The sequence below is a fragment of the Piliocolobus tephrosceles genome, chromosome 3 (genome assembly GCF_002776525.5).
Source record: "Piliocolobus tephrosceles isolate RC106 chromosome 3, ASM277652v3, whole genome shotgun sequence".
Classification (NCBI taxonomy): Eukaryota; Metazoa; Chordata; class Mammalia; order Primates; family Cercopithecidae; genus Piliocolobus; species Piliocolobus tephrosceles.
This window is the reverse complement of record NC_045436.1, coordinates 75,002,064-75,023,591: the sequence shown is the minus strand read 5'-3', so window position 1 is coordinate 75,023,591 and position 21,528 is coordinate 75,002,064. Positions and strand designations below refer to the sequence as shown.

Sequence of the window (21,528 nt, the reverse complement as noted above, 5' to 3'; positions counted from 1 at the left end):
ACTTCCCTATTCATTACATTCTTGCACCTCACTGGGTTAATAAATTCTTTTGACACCTACTGCCCCTCCTTCCTCCCTCCTTCCCTTGCTATCCCTCCTCCAAGAATGGTGCCCATCAATATTGCATGCCAGGGGTGTACTTGGAGAGTACAGGTCTGACAGCTCCCCGGTCCAGCAGGGAGCCTTCTCCCTTCTGTTCCAAGTCAGTGGTGAGAAGGACCCCTCCTCCTTCCTGCCTCAAGCACCGGCTGCTAACACCAGACTGAGAGATAGATGTTTCCAATCCCCAACTATATTGCAAAGACCACTTGGAATAGATTCCACTCTAGTCTCCTTTCTTAAAAGTTTAATGTTCACTTCTCAAGGTACACTTGTAACTGGAAGGTAAGAGTAGTGTTCAGAAAAATGCAATCATTGTTTTTGTTCCCCCTCCAGGATACAAAAAATAGAATTAAGCAATAATGAAGTCACCACTTAAGGCAGATAGTATAGTGTTAACTATGATGCGGTGAAAGTAGAACTTGACTTGTGTTCTAAGAGAATGAATTTCAGACTGGAAGAAGGACAAATTGGGTTAAGAGAGAGTGAAAACCAAGGTGGTAATGGGGATAATAATGAGGTCTCAGGTTGCTCCCAATAACCCTATAGTTCCAAATTTAAGTACATTCCCAAGTACCTAAATAACTTTAGATTTAATGGAGGAAAGGGTATTGTTATTTAAACAGAATGGAAATGCTATTAAAAGACTAAAAGTAGGTAAAATTTGTGTTGGTTTTCTAAATAGCAAGAAAGAAAAGCCATAGGTTGGTGAGATCCTAGTGCAATTTTAGAACAAGAGAGAAAGCAGTGATAGCCAAGAGTTATTAAGGGGAACAGATACCAAATTTTAATTGTGTTCTTAGAACTAATAGTCAACTGTGAAAGCTCTAAGACTTAAACTTGCTTGTGAGCTACCAAGTTAGCTGCTACAGTTGTATGCATGCTGATAAAAGACACAAGATGTGTGGATCAGAGACAACGGACAGCTTATTACCCACAGCAATAGCATTATACAGAGTACCATCATTTTTGTGCCAATTTTGTGAGCCCCATTTTAGAAATGGTGATGCAAAAATGTTCAGATGAAGTCTACACACTCAATGGTTGCATTCCAGAAAAGGACCTGTGAGCTTAGGGAACCTGAGTCTTCTATAATGAGGAGTAGACATGCCTGCCATTTGCTCCAGAAGTAGACATTGTCTTTATCTTTCAAGATAATTGCTGTACAAACATCCATGCATAAACATGAGAAATCCATGGATAATTGTCTTCCAACAATATTAAAAATAATAATAACTGCTACCATTCATTGAGTGTTCAACAAGGGTACCCATAGATAAAAGCTAACTTCTGGAATATGTAATAAATAATGGGTAAACCACAGACAAAAACTAGAGAAAAATCCATTTCAAGTGACCATTGCAATTATAAAGGAGTCATATATGTCCCTTGTGATGTATATGTGAATTCAATCAAAAGATGTGAACTGAACAATGTCCATTTACTGGGTTTATATTTGGTGGAACTAAATAGCTCAAAGTATTCATGTCAGACTGGAAAGAGGTTTCAAATGGTGTCATTGAAAAGGTTTCTGCCCTTGCTCTATTCTTGTGTTGCAAAGTTATCAATGGTTAGAATGAGAACATAAACGGCAAGCATATCAGATTTAGGGAGGAGAAAAGACTAGAAGAGATAGCCAGTGTTTGGAGGGAAGATACAGCATTAAGAAATAGATGAACCAAAATTTACTTTGAAACTATGAAGTGCAAATGAAAAGCTAAATATAAATTTCTGTACCTAGGTTTAAAAGCCATCATTACAATCATGTAACCAGACTTGGCCTAAGAACCACATCCTTAGACTTAGCCTAAGATCCTTTCATGTTAGGAATACTTAGAGTGGTTAGCTTTAACAAATTTCTTAACTTCCTTGGAGCTGCATTGCCTCATTTTATAAAGGAAATGCTTAACCATACTATCTCCATCTTCCCATGTAACTGGAGCCTGCTAAATAATATTTATAAGTAATTCCTTGATTGGGAATAATCAAGAGCAACAATTTTGTGAGGCATGAATATAAACACAGATTGCAAATTAAAGAAAATGCTCTCTCATACTGTCTATGTGAGTGTTGAGTTCAAGATGCCACTACTTTAACGAGGACCTGGAAAACAGTGACAAGCATCCATATGAAAATGAAGATAGAAACCCAAGGAGAGATCTGGAAACCATGCTATTCCAGCTGAGGCTGGGAACATTGAGGTTGTTTGGTCTGTAATAAAGAAGACTGTAGAGACATCATAATGATCTCCAAGTATATGAAACAATGTAGCATCGAAAGCAAACCAAGGATATGTACCAAGAAATTTCAGGAAGTCAGGCTGTGCTTATTCTAAGTAAGAATATTTTGTAAATTTGAGTTTATAGTAAATGAGGTGACCTTTTAGCAGTAGTGGACCACAATTCCGGATGTGTCTATAGCACTAACTATATATCAGCCATGTTGTAGAGGGGTTCTGGCTGGATGGAAGGTGCTGCCCAGTGACCACCAAGGGCCCTTCTAAAATTCTGTGAGTCCATGATTTCAAAAGCTCTGCTATTCTGATTGAGGAGTTTGAATATTGTCATTGAGAGGGCATTTATGTTCATCTCAGCACCAACTAGCACTTAGTTGTGAGACTTAGGGCAATCCACTCAACACCTTTGGAGCTGTATCTTCACAAATTTACTGATGGGTTAGGTTAACTTATCCATTTGCTTGTTGATTACAGTCTTGCTAGGGAAAAGATTTAAGGCAATTTTTATATATAAAAATAAAGAATCTGCATTTTTGGGATTCTTTCTCACCAGATTCTCTAAGTATGAACTATACAAGTAAAGATATCTCATTTTAAGTTGCTGTATAAATACAGTTCTATATTCTTTCTAGTCATATTTGAAATAATGAATCTGCTGTACTAGCCTAAATTATTCCAGAAAGTCATTTGGACTAAGTTTAGTTCTAGAGTGTCCTCATTCTGAAATGATTTTTTAAAAGTATTTTTCAAGTCAGGTCCTGAAACCACAAAAGTATTTAAAACCCTGTGAGACCAGTGGCAAGAATTATCAGAAAATCTGGTTATGTAACTTCATAGGGACTCTGTTCATTCTCATTCCATCTTGAAAGTGTCTGTACATAAATTCAGAGGAAGCTACCACAAAAAGACCGGTGTCGGAGGGAAGGGGATCAAAGAGATTCTGGCAAATTTATTGTTATCATAAAGACTTCCTGTCCTGCAAGATCAAGGTCTTGATATAAAGAGCATTTAAATCCGCATCACCATTTCCTCTCCCCAACACCCCAGAAAAAAAAAAAGAATTCCAAGAGAAAACTACTTGACCTGTTTGCATTCAGAACCCAAGTGTATAGTTCATAAATACAACGGAAATGTCACTGATGCCATTCTCTGCTCTCCTCCCAGGCCACCCATGGATGACTCTCAGACACTTTTGACCCCTGTGGTGAGCTGTGGGCCCCCAGGAGCTCTGCTCACCCGCCCTGTCGTCCTCACTATGCATCACTGCGCAGACCCCAATACCGAGGACTGGAAGATACTGCTCAAGAACCAGGCAGCACAGGGACAGTGGGAGGTGAGCTGCTGTCGGGATAAAGATGCTATGCAAGAATAATCCATGCAGATAAGTAGGAGCAATTATGGGAGGCCTATTGTTTATAAAGCAAAACATGAGTGGAATTTTAGCTCACCCTCAAAATGAGAGAGAAACAGGCAGGCAGACTAGTTCCTGAGTGTTATATCTTCTGATTGATAGGCACATAGAAAATGATGGTCACTCATTAGATAACTCATAGGAAAAGTGCACGTAAGAGCTGTAGACATGTTCCTTTCAGAATATAGATTATATATATGTATATATATTATGTGTATATATATATAATATATACATATAGATGTCTATGGGGTGACTCATGCCTGTAATCCCAGCACTTTGGGAGGCCAAGGCAGGTGGATCATAAGGTCAGGAGTTTGAGACCAGCCTGGCCAACATGGAGAAACCCCATCTGTACTAAAAATAGAAAAATTAGCTGGGTGCAGTGGCACATGCCTATAATCCCAGCTACTCGGGAGGCTGAGGGAGGAGAACCACTTGAACCTGGGAGGCAGAGGTTGCAGTGAGCTGAGATCACACCACTGCACTCCAGCCTGGGTGACAGAGTGAGATTCCATCTCAAAAAAAAAAAAAAAAAAGTACATGTATGTGTGTGTGTGTATGTGTATATATATATATATATGTATGTATATAATTTGCAGGCACAGAAACGTTGCAACTGGGTCAGAAAATGTTAGGCACTTACTTGCAGACATGTACCCGGGATATAGTTCTTGTGAACTTAAACTTGAAAAACATAAAGGGTATGTCTCCAAAGCTCCACTAGAAGGAAGAAAATCCGCAGCATTCTGGCTCTCTGCGACTGTTGCCATCATAACTTCTTAAAGACAAGTCCAGTTCTTTATATTAGAATCCCCTACTTAGCACCTATATTTCAGTAATTTGTTCATCCAAAAATATTCAATAATTTTAAAACTATATATTTATAGTTGTATAAAATGTAAAACATATAAAATAGGAAGTTATAATATGCAAAGTATATATTATATGCTTTGTGATTACTTATGGTAATTTTTTAGGAAAAAAATTTTAGAAAAGATACACATGAAGATTCCAGCTCCTAATATTTTAAGAAAATATTGTATTAGATGTAGAAGAGTACGAGAGCATCCCTGGGATTCACCGAGATTTCCCTCCTATGGGCATGTTCTACTCTTGACCATATCAGGGGATCACTACTTGCCAAAACGTACATAATAAATAAATAAATATACTTTATGCCGAGTTAGGACCAGATTTAACCAGATCTAACTTTAATTCTCTTTAAGCTTTAGATGATGTATCTGAAAAACATCCCTGTCTTAATCCAAAGTGATCCTAAATTGCATGATTCCCTTCCTATTACCCTATCCATTTCTGGGTTTGGGTAGTAACAATAACAACAACAGTAACAATAAACTGAGCAGATGAGGAAAGTAGAAGAGGACAGTCCTCATGAAAGCCCCCTTGTACTTGTGACTGACTGGGACGTGGGCATCATTACTCTTTGGCCACGTCTTCTAGGAAGCTTTCTGCACCATGTCACCACTAGGGGATACTGGAGGGTTTCCTTTGTCCTGGAGAAAGCAGCTTCTTTCCAGGTGTCCTTTTGGGACTGAAATAAACCTGGAGTTTCTGAGCTTCTTTCTCTCTTTTCCTTTTTAGAGGCTTCCTCTGGGGGCATGGTTTCAGTAGAAGAAATTATTTCACTGATGCTATTAAAACACAGCTCTTATTATAGCTTAGATCATGTTGCAAGGCCTAATGAATAATAACCTAGGTGGTGACCTCTTTCACATCTTTGTGTAGCCCTCTGAACTAAATGTATAACAAAGTGTTCATTCACTGTTTCAGCAAATGGTTGTGGGACACTCATCCTGAGCCAGGCCCACTGAAATACAGTGGGAAGCAAAGTCGACATGATTCCTGCCCCTGCAGAGAGACTGACTGACTCTGTCTCTGACAGTGCAGAGACTGACTCATGCTCATGCATGGATTTCTCCTGCCTGAAATTTTCTTTTAAATTTGAGTTAATTAAAAGTTGGAAGATTTCACATTAAAATCTGAACTTCCAGCCTGTCTTGGAACATGTGAAGCTTTGTCCATACTTGGCCTGCATTCCTGCATAGCAGCCATAGGCCAAAGCCCAGCAGAGGCTGAGCTCTTTAGATAGGCATGTGCTCTGGTTCGCCACAGGCTCCATCATTCCTGCTTGTCTGTGGCCCAGCCTGCTTCACATGCCTCTGTTACCTGGTTGCCCCAAGATGCATTCAGAATCCCAACCCTTGGTTTTCACATCCCATACGTGGTCTTTCGGCTAATGTATTCTGTGGCCTGAACCATATAGATGAATCAAAACTTGGTTGAATTAGTAACTATTTTTTTTAAAATAAAAACCACTTCTATTTATTTTTATTTCATGCTAAATGTTTTCGATGTCTGAAAGAGTAGACTGTTTAATGACACATAAAAAGTAACAGAGAAATGTATCTTATGTGTCATGGAATTTGTCATGTCTTGCTTTTCTCAGAACCTGACAGCCAAGATTACTTAGAAAAAGCAGTGTATTTCTTTAGGAAGAAACTGTCAGATGAGTTTTGAAAGAACATAGTAGAATTGCATATTAATATATCATTACACAGTTCCTTAATTTATCTAATTCTTTTCACACATACAGATTTTTAGGGAAAATGTACATTCTTAGAAGATCAAAAGATGCAAACTGAAGGACATCTAAATAAAGAATATTCTCAGTGTAAAGACAATGGTAGAAAGAGATACAATGATGAAGAACTTAAGTAGACAGATTATAAAATCTGAGAGAGAAAAAGGCCAAGTAAAGGATAGGTCCTGCTCTACCCACTGCCATTCACCACCATCCCTGGGGGCCGGCATGCGTCCTGGGTGGTTTAGCCATGGCCTTTCCTTTTTGTCCCCCAGGATGTGGTGGTGGTCGGGGAGGAAAACTTTACCACTCCCTGCTACATTCAGTTGGACGCAGAGGCCTGCCACATCCTCACAGAGAACCTCAGCACCTACGCCCTGGTTGGGCATTCCACCACCAAAGCGGCTGCGAAGCGCCTGAAGCTGGCCATCTTTGGGCCCCTGTGTTGTTCCTCGCTGGAGTACAGCATCCGAGTCTACTGTCTGGATGACACCCAGGATGCCCTGAAGGTAAGTGCCTCCCACCTAGCCTGCCCTCTTCACCTTCACCTGGAAGCCAAGGTTTTGCACGGCTGTGCACACCTGGAGACCTGGCTGTGTGTGTGCACCCAAGTGTGTGGACACATGTGTTTGGCCCCAAAGGATGCAGTTAAAAAAGATAGACATTTCTCTGAGGCCATGCAGATATATGAGCTGTTTAAACTGATTCCTCCCAAGGGCTACTTTGTTTACCTTCCTTGATTTCTTTTAATGAAAAATTTAGAAGAATTTGGCAACGAGACCCGTGGATGGTAAATAATCTGCTTCCATGTTTATCTCAGCTGCGTTCTTCCTATAAAAGGAATTGGCATAATTGCTCACACTATATGTTCCTCTGGTGTGCTGCTTCATTTATATGCTTTCCCATTCTTTTTATGAGGGCTGTGAGGGAGCGGGTTAGCATTTGACAACAGGCTGCTGCTTTGCAGAATAAATGAGCTTAATTCCTGGTGTGATTATTGCCATCCATTTTATCCCATTCGAAGCTTTAAGGGATATAGTAAGTGCCTTTGAAGAAGTTATGATATAAAAGGAGGAATAAAAGAAGTATGCCAAGGTTGAGGAGGTAAGTCAGAGGGTGAGAAATGCCACAGTGGCTGACATGCAAAGTGCTATGTGGGAGCTCAGGAGACGGAGGCATCATTACTTTGAGGAAATCTGAAAAGGAGCTAACATTGGATGATTGGCCCTAATGGAGGATTAGGTTTTGACCAGCAACAGTGAAGGGAAAAATACAGGATTTCTAGGTGGAGGGAACAGCATGAATAAACACAGAAGTAAACAATAAATAAAGACCCTTGGCCGGGCCTGGTGGCTCACGCCTGTAATTCCAGCACTTTGGGAGGCTGAGGTGGGTGGATCACGAGGTCAGGAGATGGAGACCATCCTGGCTAACATGGTGAAACCCTGTCTGTACTTAAAATACAAAAAATTTAGCCAGGCGTGGTGGTGGGTGCCTGTAGTCCCAGCTACTCGGGAGGCTGAGGCAGGAGAATGGCGTGAACCTGGGAGGCAGAGGTTGCAGGGAGCCGAGATGGTGCCACTGCACTCCAGTCTGGGCAACAGAGCAACACTCCATCTCCAAAAAAAAAAAAAAAAAAAAAAAAAAAGACTCTTTACAGGCATATTATTTCTGATAAGATAACAATTTTGTCTAGATGGACTTTCACGGCCGAGAGAGAAGTTGAGATTCAGTTACTGAGTTAATGGGGATTGGATAGGTTTAAACAGAAAAAAGGCATGATTGAAAATACATGTTAGAAATATCAGCCTGACTTCAGTGAAAAGGTGAGTCAAAGTATGCAGGAACGGGTGATGGAGCTGGATGGTGATGGGGCAGTGAGATGAAGAGAACAAGCCCAAAGGTCCTGCTCAAGTGGCCTTTTGAGAATCCCATGATGAACGCTCAATGGGTTGGGGCAGAAGGTCAAGTTCCTGCCTCTAAGTCATAGAAGCAAACTCAGGGGCCAGGAGGCCTTGGCATGTTGAGATGGTACCTGTCTTAGACAGTTTGGGCAACTCTGGCAAAGTATCACAGACTGCGTGGCTTAAACAACAAACGTTTTTTTCTCACAGTTCCAACCCAGACTTCCAGTGTGGAGGCTGAAAATCTGAGATCAAGGTGCCAGCATGGGTGGGCTCTGGTGAGGAACCTTCTTTTGGGTGACAGGCTGCTGACATTCTGCTGTGTCCTCACGTGGTGGAGAGATGGGGAGACAGCTCTCTGGGATCTCTTTTACAAGGTTACTAATCCCATTCCTAAGGGCACCACCCTTGTGACCTAATCACCTTCCAAAGGCCTCACCTCCTAATACTATCACACTAGGAATTAGGATTACACTGTATGAATTTGGGGGGACACAGACATCAGTCCATAACTGTGCCTTTTCTTTTGGAATACTGAATTAGAGGTATGAATTGGGCATCTATAATAGATGCCCAAGGCACAGTTAGAAATATAGACAGCAGATCTTGAAATAGAGATTCAGAAACCTACATTATGTTGATAATTGTTATCCACAGTGGTCAGGGAGAATATCAAGAGACAGTAGAGGGAGAAGATAATCATAAAAATAATCAACATGACTGAGAGCTTCTATATGTTAGGCAAAATTCTAAATATTTTATATTAACTCATTAATCTTCATTTGATCTATAAGGCGCCATTATCTCCACTTTATAGATGTATCATCCAAGGCACAGCAAGTTTAAGTAAGTTGCTCTAGGTCACACAGCTGTTAAGTGGAGAAAGCAGGCTTCATGCCCAGGCAATTGGCTGCAGCCTGGCTGCTCTGCCCCTAAGTGAAGTTGCTTGAAGACCCGTACCCTAGAGCCTGGGGACCAAGGAAAGCCCTGGCATTGCAAGGGAGGAGGAAGGGCAGCCAGCAAAGGAGCTAAAGAAGGATAAACAGCCAGATTAGGAATAGAAATGAAAGAAAAATGAGGCAAGGAAGCCAAGGAAAGAAAGTTTTTCTGAATATCAGAGTGTTTCCATCTGGAGCTTCTGTTCAGAGAGTAGTGCTTGGTTATGAGCACTGAGTGTTCCAGGAGAGGTTCCCTGGGAAGCAGGCTCCAGGCGAAAAGACTGGAGAGGGCACAAGTGGAAACAGGAAGGTGAGCTAGGAGCCTGTTGCCATCATCTGCTGACCGTGGTGGATTTGACCAGCATGGTCTTGGGGAAGGCATGAGACCTCCTGGGTCAGTGCATATAATTTTGATAGTCAAGCCTGTAGGATTTTCTGATGTTGAATAAAAGTTGTGAACACACAGCTCTAATGTAAAGCTTAAGGTTATTTCTTTTATATTCCTTGCAAATGTGATACCTCCAAAGCACTGTCAGGATAGGAATCATGCTAGGTTTAAATTAGGGAAAATGGTATCTTTAGGGAGCTGTGGAGTCTGATTAAGGCAAAGTTTTTCAACAGTTCCAAGAAAAATCATTGCAAAAGCATACATAGAAGACCTACATCATATTTGAAGTGTTTGATTTACATATTTTATATTCACACACATAGTTCTCTTCCCAGGCACCTTGTCTTCCCAACAAACACACACAAATACATGCAAAAATAAAATATTTTATAAAAATAATTCTGATTATTATAATTAGTGAACTCAAGACACAAATGGTCACTAGTGAGAAAGACTGATGAACAGGTTTAAGCAGCAAAAACAACTCAAGAGCCGTCTGTATCGTGGTCAATGCTTTCTAAATAGACATTTATAAATTGTAAGCATCTGGGGATCTAGCACTTAGCCTGAAACAAACATGAATAATGGATGAGGCTTTCTTGCACCTCATGGCCTTTTAATAATGCAGAAATACCAAAATCCTACTTATAGGTAAATGGCCTCTCCAACATACCGAAGAGACAATTATTTCAGTCACGCCATCTCTTCCTCACACCCACGCTTGAATTGGAAACTTCGGGCTGATTAGCTCAAAAAGCCCTTTATTACTAAAATTCTGCCTTCTTGCCACCCTGTTAATGTTCCCACCATACTATCTCCCATCTCGTTGCTTCTCTAACCACTGTTGTCCAGAAATACTTCCTCTTGCAATGTCCCTCCCGAAGGCCTCCTCCCCCTTCAGGCCTGCCCTCCTTCTGACTCACCCTCATGCTCTTCCAAAATCAGGAATTCTCGGTGCACAGAGGAAGCAGGTGGAAGCTTTTATAAAAACTCACTCCAGGGTCTCACTCCCACAGGTTCAGATCTAACTGGTCTGGGTATTGGGGTGTTTTTGTTGTTGTTGTTTTGTTTTGTTTTGTTTAGCACTCCCTGGGTTGTTCTATTGTGCCACCAAAGTTAAGAGCTATTATCCTAAACACTTTCCCAAATCTTTCTGGGACTAAAATTCTACTAAGAACAAACTTTCCTACAACCTTACATCATTCCCTCCCCCATTCCTCCACCTGCTCTCATTAACTGCCAGTAGATCTTCCTGGTATCACCTCACAATACCTCTAGTGAAGACCGCACCCCCTAACTAACCCAAGGCCAAGAGGAGATGTACCAGTACTTCTCATACCCCAGGACCCTTTCTGGGGCATCTCTTCACTGCCCAGGCTGGATGGTTCTGCTGCTGCTCATGCCCACTTCAATTCCTTTGCACAGACCTCTGTGGATCCCGCCCTAGCAGTACTTGCCTTGTGGTCTTTCTTTCCATCCATCCATTTTATTCCCATCATTCTCTCAAATTCAATGTCATGACTTAAATCACAGTCTCTCTGTCCAAACTTATTCCAGTAGCCTTCACATCATCTTACATTATCTATTCACTCATAGAGATGTGCTCTGGATTTCATCTTCATTAGTAAGTGCTCCACTGACAAGATCTCCACCTGTCAAACTCCCCCTTTTTGACCACAACCATCTGACCTTCCATCTCTCTCTTCCACAAGGTGCATGGAAGCTACCCTTTGTTCTTAAGGAGAGGGTCCCTCACTAGGCATAGTGGCTCACGCCTATAATCCCAGCACTTTCGGAGGCCAAGGCAGGTGGATCACCTGAGGTCAGGAGTTCAAGACCAGCCTGGCCAACATGGTGAAACCCTGTCTCTACTAAAAATGTAAAAATTAGCCAGGTGTGGTGGTGCACCCCTGTAATCTCAGCTACTGAGGAGGTTGAGATAGGAGAATTGCTTGAACCCAGGAGGCTGAGGCTGAGGCTACAGTGAGCAGAGATCGCACCACTGCACTCCAGCTTGGGTGGCAGAGTGACACCCCATCTCAAAAAAAAAAAAAAAAAAAACAAAAAAAGGAGGCTCCCTCAACCTGCTGCAGTTTCCCAGTCCACAAACCATTCCCTGCTCTTACTCGCATCTTCAGCAAACTTACTTCCACACTGAACTCTCTCGTCATTATGAGCTGCTGCAGGCTTTTCTAATTTCAATAACCAAAGATACCCTCCACTGAACAAGCCCACTACTTCTGCTTCCAGGCTGATGAGTTTTTATGAAAAATCATACATTTCTGATCGGGTCTATTATACTCTCAAGATATCTATTCTAAGGGACGCCTTCCCTGCTTCTCTTTACTCCTTTTATTTAGCTCTTCCTGACTTACCCCGATTCCCACAGCAGTTCTTCCAGGTCTCTTCCGCTCTCAGGAAGTCCCTGGCTCTTTTAAAGGCCACATCGTGCCTAGCAGTGACCTAACCACTCAATGAAAGCTCCCCCAGCTGCCGTCCTCTACCCTCCAAACCTTTTAATTCAGCCTCTTCTCACTTCATCTGACTCTGATGAAAAGGATCTCTGCTTCCTTGTTTGTGCTTTAATCCAATTCCTGACCTCCTCCATCTTCAGCATAGCAAATGATGCCTGAGGCTGCATTTACCAGCATTTGATATTTTCTTATAGTAATTGCCATGTGCTGGGGATTCTTTATAAATTGTAGAAAAATCCACAGAAATGCTGGACTAGGGCAGAGATGGAGGCCTAGTGGAGTACTTATTCTTGGGGAATAAATCCAGGAGAGCTATTGCAAAAAGACTGCCCCGATGTCTAGAGCTGTGTATTTCAAGAATATTAATTATCACTTTTTATTATATGTGGTTATATTATCCATGTGGATAGATAATACATTTATTTATATTATATGTAAATATATATTATATTATTTTATTATATATAAAATATATATAGTAAATATATATTATATTATTTATTATATTATAATAAATATATATACATATAATATAAATACATATATTTATATTATATATTTAAATATACATAATATATTATATATAAAATATATAAATATTTATATATAAATATATATAATATTCATTATATTAATATATGATTATATTATATATTTATATAAGTATATATTATACAGATATATTATTACATATAATATATAAAATATAAATATATAATTATATATTACATAAATATATATATTTGTACATTTATTTATATTATCCATATGGATGGATAATGCAGTCAGTCTTAAGCAACTGTGATGCATTTTTTCTTCTTCCTACCCACCTCTTTGAGCTTGGCAGCTTTTGTAACAATTTTCCAGAGTTTTGTTAAGCCTTGGGGCAAAGTGGTCACCTGAAACTTAAAAGCTGTGTTTAGCAATTTGAAAGCACTGATACAGAATTAGCATGTTGGCAGTGACTACCAGAGCAGAAGTCAAGGCTGATGGGCGACAGTGGAATTATTTTATACCTTTCAGGAGGGCTTTTTCCTGTGCATGTGCTTGAAGGACCACTGGGAACAATGCTCTAGTTGTGTTCACATAAAAGGGTAAAGATGCTAAGAATTGTGAGAATAGTTTGGAATCAATTCAAATGGAGAGGTCAAGTCTATTGAAAAGGTTGAGTTTGGTGTATCAGAGCTTTTCTTTCTCCCCCTGTCTTCAGGTGATTAATGAAAAAGGTGTTTCCTTTCATTATTTGCAAAGACTTAAATCCTAGTATAAATAGACCAACAATTAACAGAGAGCAAGGTTATATTTGGAGTAAGTTTAAAAACACCTAGGGAGAAACATACATCTATGTGGAAATAAGTCATTTCTGTCCCAGTATCCAAAGGGTACAATACATGAGAGTCTCTTTTTGGAATAAAGGGTTTTATACTAAACTCTGAGATTCAGAACATAAAAAAGGAGTTATTTTCATACATTATGGGCAGTGTATGATGTTTATTGAATTTCTGACAAATGTATATGTGATACAAACCAAATAATGTGTATTAACATAACCTGGCTTTTTTTTTTTTTTTTTTTTTTTTTTTGATGGACTCATGGGGCATAGAGAAGATCTTCCTTGGATAAATTTCATGTGCCCTAATCCCAACTGTAATAGAGTAACTCTGTGAAAGATTGTATTATGTGAAAAGAGAAGAGAAGAATGAAAGAAACACTGGAAGGTGAAGAGAGAGAAAGGAGGTTGGCTGAAGTCTAGCTGAGAATTGTGTGATGCTCATGTTCTTGGGCCACAGTCGTGGACAGTCAGACGTGGCTTGTTACAGGGAGAAGGTGGTTATATTTTTATCCTGTTACCTGTCACCTTCCTCACTGCTGTCCTCCTGGCATTTCCTCCATGGCAAGTTGTGACCTTATTGAACTCTGAACTCCTAATGCTTGCTTCTTCTAGGTCTTCTAAGGCCGATCCTCCCTGGAATTATCCTAGTAAGAATCCATACCTATTCTTATAGTTCCCACAAACAACCTCAAAAATAGCCTTACCTATATACTTTCAGGATCCCGGCCTCTGGAGTTAAACTAATATATTCATATGTGCAACATGTGTATTAGAGACCAACAACAAAACATGTATTAAAGGTTCCTAGTGCATCACGGCTGCTGTGTGTATGGGAGGGAGCATGGTACGGCAGGAAAGCTGGAGTCGGGCTGGCCGCTGTGACTGGCTCTGCCACTTAGCAGCTTGGTGGCCCTGCTCACTGAATTTGACCCCTTAGGACAGTAATTTGGTCTACATCAAGGACTCTTTGAAGTTCTAAAGGAGATCAAAGTTATTCAATCTCCTGGCATAAAATAGACACCAGACACTGTTCGCCATGCCTAGGTGAGCATATAGACTACAGTGGCATTTTGAAGATAATGGCTTAAGGAAGATATTAAATCTAACTGGAATCTAACTGTGAGGTGAGTTTCAGGATTGGTAGCAATCTGGTTGGTTAGACATTTAGTCACAGGGATCTTTTTGGTGCCTCTAAATTTACCCCATTTTTATCATCTTATGAAATCTGGTCCTGGGTCTATCATATATCTTAGAAATGACTTGCCATGTTGAACTTACTTTTTGAAAGAGAGAGAAAAGAAAGAAAACAGAAGTTGTGGTATGCGGAATAACACCCCTCCCCCCACCACCACCCAAGGATGTTTACACATTAATATTCAAAACCTGTGAGTATTTTACCTTACATGGCAAAAGAGTCTTTGCAGATTTGATTGTGTGATTTGAGGAGATTATCCTGGACCATCTGGGTGAGTCCGGTCTAATTACATGGTTTTGAAGGTGGAGAACTTTTTCCAGCTATGGTCAGAAGGGGATATGACTGTGGAAAAAGGCTCAGAGAAATCTGTCATTGTTGGATTTGAAGACAGCGGAAGGGGACCGTGAGCCAAAGAATGTAAGACACCTCTGGAAGGTGGAGAAGACCCAGTACAGATTCTCCTCTTGGGGCTCTGAAAAGGAGGGCAGCCCCACTGACACACCTTGATTTTAACTCAATGAGAACTCTGTTAGACTCTCACCCTCCAGAACTGTAAGATAATCAGTTTGTGTTATTTTTTAAGTCACTCTGTTAGTGGTGATGTCTTATGGCAGCAGTAGAAAACTAATACAGAAGTTTATTATGTATGTATGTTAACATGTTAACAGGAGAAAAGAAACACAAGATGACTTCGGAAGTCCTAGAAAAACCTAAAATGTCCTTTTCCTAATACATAGATGTGAGAGAGAACTGCTTCCCTAAGAGCATGCCCAGAGGCAGACAAGTGACACGCTACTTGCATGAGTGTCACCCCTTGGCATTTGGCTTTAAAAGTGTCACAAACTGTCCTGACTGTGCAGGCTGGAAGTGGCAGCTCAGACCAAGCATCCGTGGCCACAGCAGCTGTGGGAACAGCAGGCAGAGCCCTAGAAACGAAGCAACTTGACGGGGAGATGTTTGCAGATGGGCACCAGAGTCCAGCCTTGTTATTATTAGGGAAGAAGTAAGGCAGACAAACTCAGGGGGAGAGCAGAGCACCCTGGCGTGAACACAGGAAGGGAAAGGAGCAAAGCCAGGCCGGACGCCAGGGACACTGACCCGAGCAGGTGGGAGAGGCTGGGCTGACAGTCAGATGTTCTCCACTGCCCGGCTCAGCAGCCTGAGGCCCGAAATCCGGAGAGGAGGAGACAGCGCATGGGGGGCCGAGAGCAGCGTCGTTGAAAAGCTGGCAGGGAAGAGGAGAGAAGGATGGCCACTCTTTTTGGCCTCTGCTTTGGTGGAGTACAGGCCCCCACAGCTGTGACAGAGACAGCAGTGACAGCCACCATAGCAAAGACACAGATTTCTCATCCCCAAATGACAAGGGCAGGTTTTCGACACAGGATTAAAGAATGAACAGAAGAAAGGCAGGTTCCATGAAATGGCAGGTGTGATTTTTTTTTAAACACCAGCCAGCACAGTCATTGAGGGCTGGCCTTTTGAGGTTTCACATGAGTGGCATGCAGCACGTTTGCTGGTCTGTTCTTTGTGTCTGCATCCCAGAATCAAGGTGAAGGTGGGGCACTGCTGCAGTACAACTCAGCCTCCTGTGCTGGCTCCAGCATGGAGAGCAGTTCTATCTCCAGAAGCCAGAAAGCCGAACCAAACCAAAAAACAGCCAGAGTGCGAGGCTGTCCGCTGCTTGGCTTCCTGCCTTCTGTGCTGTCCTCTCCATGTAGCGATCTCAGCGACTTTTCCTCAGTATCTACCTCCACCTGCTCATGCTCCTGCTGCTGGTGCCTGGCCTCATGGCAGCAGTAAATCCAGCCAATGCGTGGTTCTGTGTTTCTCTCAAACATGAAGACTGCCTGGAGAAATAACATCCAGAAACAATATAAAGAAAGAAGCTAGGGCCGGGCGCGGTGGCTCATGCCTGTAATCCCAGCACTTTGGGAGGCCGAGGCGGGCGGATCAAGAGGTCAGGAGATCGAGACCATCCTGGCTAACACGGTGAAACCCCGTCGCTACTTAAAAATACAAAAAATTAACCGGGCGCAGTGGTGGGCGCCTGTAGTCCCAGCTACTCGGGAAGCTGAGGCAGGAGAATGGCGTGAACCCGGGAAGCGGAGCTTGCAGTGAGCGGAGATCGGGCCACTGCACTCCAGCCTGGGCGACAGAGCAAGACTCCGTGTCAAAAAAAAAAAAAAAAAAAAAAAACTAGCAGAGTGAGACACAACCTGGATTTCACCACCTTCCAGCCTTCTCTTCAAGAGAGATTTCAGTGGATTATATGAAACTTAGCTTTAATCATTTCTTTCATCCTTTCTGCAGCCTGTACTGCTTCTAAAAAGGGAAAGAAAAGAATGACAGAAAAGTAGTTGGAGAGAAAACAAGACAGAGGCAGAGAGGGAGAGAAAGAAGCTATGGACTAGATAATCCACAAATAACATAATTGCCCCTTGAAAAACTGGAAGTCATAACACGTGCCTTGAGGAAGAAGGTGGTGTAATTTTGGGACAGTGGTGTGAGAGAGGGGCAAGCTGTTATGCAGGGCAAGGGTGAGCAGAGGAGGAGGTGAGCAGAGAAGTAGGGTGAGCAGGGGAGGAAGGTGAGCAGGGGAGGTGAGCAGGGGAGGAGGTGAGAAGGGGAGGAGGTGGGGAGGGGGGGGGGGGAGAAGAGGTGAGCAGGAGAGAAGGCTGATCAGGAGAGGAGGTTGAGCAGGGGAGGAGGTGAGCAGGGGAGAAGGTGACCAGGGGAGGAGGTGAGCAGGGGAGGAGGTGAGCAGGGGAGGAGGGTGAGCAGGGGAGGAGGTGAGCAGAAGAGGTGAGCAGGAGAGAAGGATGAGCATGAGAGGAGGTTCAGCAGGGGAGGAGGTAAGCAGGGGAGAAGGTGAGCAGGGGAGGAGGTGAGAAGGGGAGAAGGTGAGCAGGGGAGGAGGGGGGAAGGGGAGGAGGGGAGCAGGGGAGGAGGGTGAGCAGAGGAGGATGTGAGAAAGGGAGAAGGTGAACAGGGAAGGAGGTGAACAGAGGAGCAGGTGAGCATGGGAGGAGGATGAGCAGGGAAGGAGGGTGAGCAGGGGAGGAGGGCAAGCAGGAGAGGAGTGCGAGCAGGGGAGGAGGGAGAGCAGGGGAGAAAGGTGAATAGAGGAGGAGGGTGAGCACAAAGTGGGGTTGGTGGGGAGGGCGAGCAGAGGGTGTAGGCAACAAAGCCAGGGTCTGGAGCACTAGCCCACCAGACCTGCTGTGGGGCCCTAGCACCTCACAATTTTTTGCACGAAATCACCACTTTGCAGGGCCCTGTAACTCAGCTTCAGCCTGGACCCTGGGGGCAGACTTGTCATACTCTTATAGATGTACTTCAAAGCATCCAAGTATATGCCACTCTGTCGCCTGGGGGCTCCCAGTGAGCAATAGCTGTGAGCCTGATACTTAATGGAAATTTGCCCAGGCATGGAAGGAACAGGCGGAGAGAGAACAAGAGAAGCAGATGAGGCAGATGCAATGTAACCCGGACATAACGCAGAGTGGGAATCTCGGGGGCTGGACAGGCCAGAGTGGAGGAGTGGCTTGGCTGGCAGATGTATCCTCCCCCCTGCCTCTCTGTCAGGCCTTAACAAGGGGAGATCCTCTCATCTAAGAGCCTGGAAGCATTCTGGGTACAGGCCAGAGGTGCCTCCTTTGTGCACACAAGCCTTTAAAACAGCCTGGATTTATTGTGGCTCTTAAGTGGCCCAGGCTAATGGCTTGGCATGGATTATGTCTTGGTTTAATTGGTTATTGTGAAAGCTGCTTGTTTCTACTGTGGAATCTCTTGTCCCTGCCTTTGGAACAATCCCTCACAGGCTCCCTGAATCAATACAGCCCTCACTCAGGGCTGGCCAGTTTGCTTTGGAGGCGGCGCCCGCAGTGGGGAAAGAGGCCCTCCTACAGGATTGCTCAGATCCCTGGTGGACGCTGGGCTCTGAGGCAGATGGCCTGCTTCTGGTGACTGATGGTTCGCATGTGTAGATGTGCATGGGCTACAGACACCTTTATTGATGACCTACTCTTGAGGGTGTCTTTGCAAGGCAAAGTTAGAGGAGTGCAGATAGAGCTGTACAAGGGGGTCTGGGCACAGTGGCTTATGCCTGTAATCCCAGCACTTTGGGAAGCTGAAGTGGGAAGTTTGCTTGAGTTCAGGATTTCAAGAACAGCCTGAGCAACAAGGCAAGACCTTGTCCCTACAAAAAATTTTAAAAGTAGCCAGGTGCAGTGGCATGAGCCTCTAGTCCCAGCTTCTTGGGAGGCTGGGGTGGGAGGATTGCTTGAGCACAGAGGTCAAGGCTGCAGTGAGCTATGATCAGGCCACCTGCACTCCAGCCTGGGCTGCAGAGCAAGCAAGAAGGTCTCTAAAAATATTTTGAAAAAAAGAACTGTAAAAGGAAGTCAGAAACTGTCTCCCTTCTCACAGAAGCAAAGCAAGCTGATCAAAGCAACAGGTGGATTCACCTAGAGCCAGACCAGGCCACCGAGGTGGGGGAACTCCCAGTAGAAAGGACAACTTCTGCAAAGGAAGTTGACATTCAGGTTTCTGAGAACAAAGAGGCCAGATGATCCGCATCCTTACTATAGCATTTCTTTCCAGGGTCACAATATTTCTCTTAAGTCTTCCCAAATCTTTTGACCTTAAATATATTTTCTTCATTTTCTTTTTTAAGGTGTGTGAAATATCCTAACCTTTGTGATTCAAAAGCAGCCTGTCTGAAAGTGGTTTTAGAGCTGAGCACACTGTGTTGTGGTTACATGTTTACAAGTCACCCCCCAACCCCCGTGGACCATTAGCCCACTGGCAGTTTAAGGCAGTGACAGGGACTTACTTGTCTGTGTGCTCCAGACCTGATATGGTTCCTGGCAGCCTAATGTGTCTCACTGATGTTGAATGAATGTTCCCAGGAAGAGGAAGCAGAGGAAAACATTGAACTGTAAAGCCATGTCTTATTGATTTGTATATTTGTTATTGTTCTGTCCTCTTACATATCTGTATCATATAAATAACCAAAATGAGATCATGTGCAAGGAATTCAGAAAATCAAGCTGTGTGAAGTACAAGTTGCAGAATATTTTTAAGGGGAATCTGCTGGAGTAAATCTCAAGTTATAACACTTAAAATGGTAACACAAGAGAAAGCCTGATTAGCCTTTCGGGCAGGCTTGCTTCTTCTATCATCTGACACAAAACTCTATTTGAGATTCACCATATGTGATGAGTCCTGTGTGGTTTTAGATTATAGTCGTTTCCCAGGAGTTGTTGGATGATTGACTGAGATCTCTTTAACTCCCACCTTGGTTGTTGTCCTCTCCTTTTTTCTGTCATGCTTTCCTATGTCATGAACATCTTCAGTACAACGATACCAGTTGCCACTGTGCGGGAAGGAGTGTTAAGTTTAAGTGTGGTGAGGTTACTGAATCCTTCATTGCTGGGCTGGATTCTTCCCCAGGTACTAGTGAAAGGACAAGCTGTCTGAGCCAGCAGTCTTCAACACGGAGTTTACACACCCCAGGCCCAATGAACCACTGGGACCAAAAAAAATACAGTATGAGTACTTAGCTGTATGCTAAGATAGATTAACATGGGATTTTTTTTTTTTTTTTTTTTTGAGACAGAGTCTCGCTCTGTCGCCCAGGCTGGAGTGCAGTGGCCGGATCTCCGCTCACTGCAAGCTCCGCCTCCCGGGTTTACGCCATTCTCCTGCCTTAGCCTCCTGAGTAGCTGGGACTACAGGCGCCCGCCACCTCGCCCGGCTAGTTTTTTGTATTTTTTAGTAGAGACGGGGTTTCACTGTAACACAGGATTTTATGCATTTTTAAATTTGATGTGTATTTTCTAATGCGATATATTAACATACCAATAATAGAGATATGTAATTTATAAATATGCATGCTCAATGTTTTGACTGGTAGACTATTCTGGCAAACATGTTTACAGCCTCTGCTCTAAGCGTGGGTGTGTCCTGATGAGCCGTTTATCTTTCCCCAGGGTTTATGTCCAACTGGAAGGGAGAAAAAAGTCAGGTTCCTCCCACCTCTGTGCTGCAGCTTTGTGTCTCTCCTGTGTGATGGAGAAATGGCGAGCTTAAGACTGTGGAAGTAGTGTGTTCTGTGGTCCCACTGTCTTTAAAATGGCACTTGGTACTTTCTGTCCAAAACAGGGCTCCTCCAAGCCAGTCTAGACTTTTTCCCCACTAGGGAGAATTCTTTACCGTGAGCTTTTGAGATCGTTGCTGAAGAAACAAAAAACCGAGCCTGATTCTGGGGCTGACTCCAATGAAGAGTTTGCACTCAAAATGCCGTGTTAGATTTCCTGACTTCAAGGTCATGGCCAATAGGCAGTTTGGGTTTTTTTGTTTTCAATGTCCTGCCTGCCAAGAAAACTGATAATGCTCTTCGTATCCTCTGGCAGTCTATGTTGATTGTAGGAATGGGGTGTGGATTATACATTGTTGGGTACAATTACCTCCTGGAATACAATGCATCTTCTTTTAGACATCCCAGGGAGATAATTTCGACATAATGAAGATCTATAGTAATCAGATAATTACTATCGATTGCTCTTTAGACGTCTTGATGAGGTAATTAGGGCGTATGGAAAGAAGCTGGAACTGATTGATTGGCATGACTGTAATCTCAAAGATTTCTAATTATGTTTCTTTTCTTCTAATGGCTTATAAACAAACATCATTTTAGCTTTAGAATTTGTCAGGTGCCAGGTTCACTGGGAACATCAGCTTTCTCTATTATGCTAACTAGACACCAAACATGATCAACATAAGCTCATTATGCCTTCCTGCTGAAGCAGAAGAAACTGCAATTAACCCTCACTTTTCTTCTCCACTTCCACATGGCTGGATTCTTGTTGTGGAGTGGGGTGTCGTGGAGTGGGGTGTCATGGAGTGGGGTGTGCCACGTTCTGTGAGGAGCATGTGTGACTG

At 42.9% G+C, this 21,528-nt stretch overlaps 1 protein-coding gene across 2 annotated transcripts in view; it reads left to right on the top strand.

Annotated features, from left to right (window-relative positions):
- UNC5C (unc-5 netrin receptor C) overlaps positions 1 to 21,528 on the top strand; it is a 382,817-nt gene that overhangs the window by 347,460 nt on the left and 13,829 nt on the right. For both annotated transcript variants that reach the window (XM_023193335.1, XM_023193334.1), the window contains 2 exons: positions 3,500 to 3,668; positions 6,627 to 6,860. In XM_023193335.1, coding sequence (XP_023049103.1) covers positions 3,500 to 3,668; positions 6,627 to 6,860 — 403 coding nt within the window. The remainder of the gene's footprint in view (positions 1 to 3,499; positions 3,669 to 6,626; positions 6,861 to 21,528) is intronic.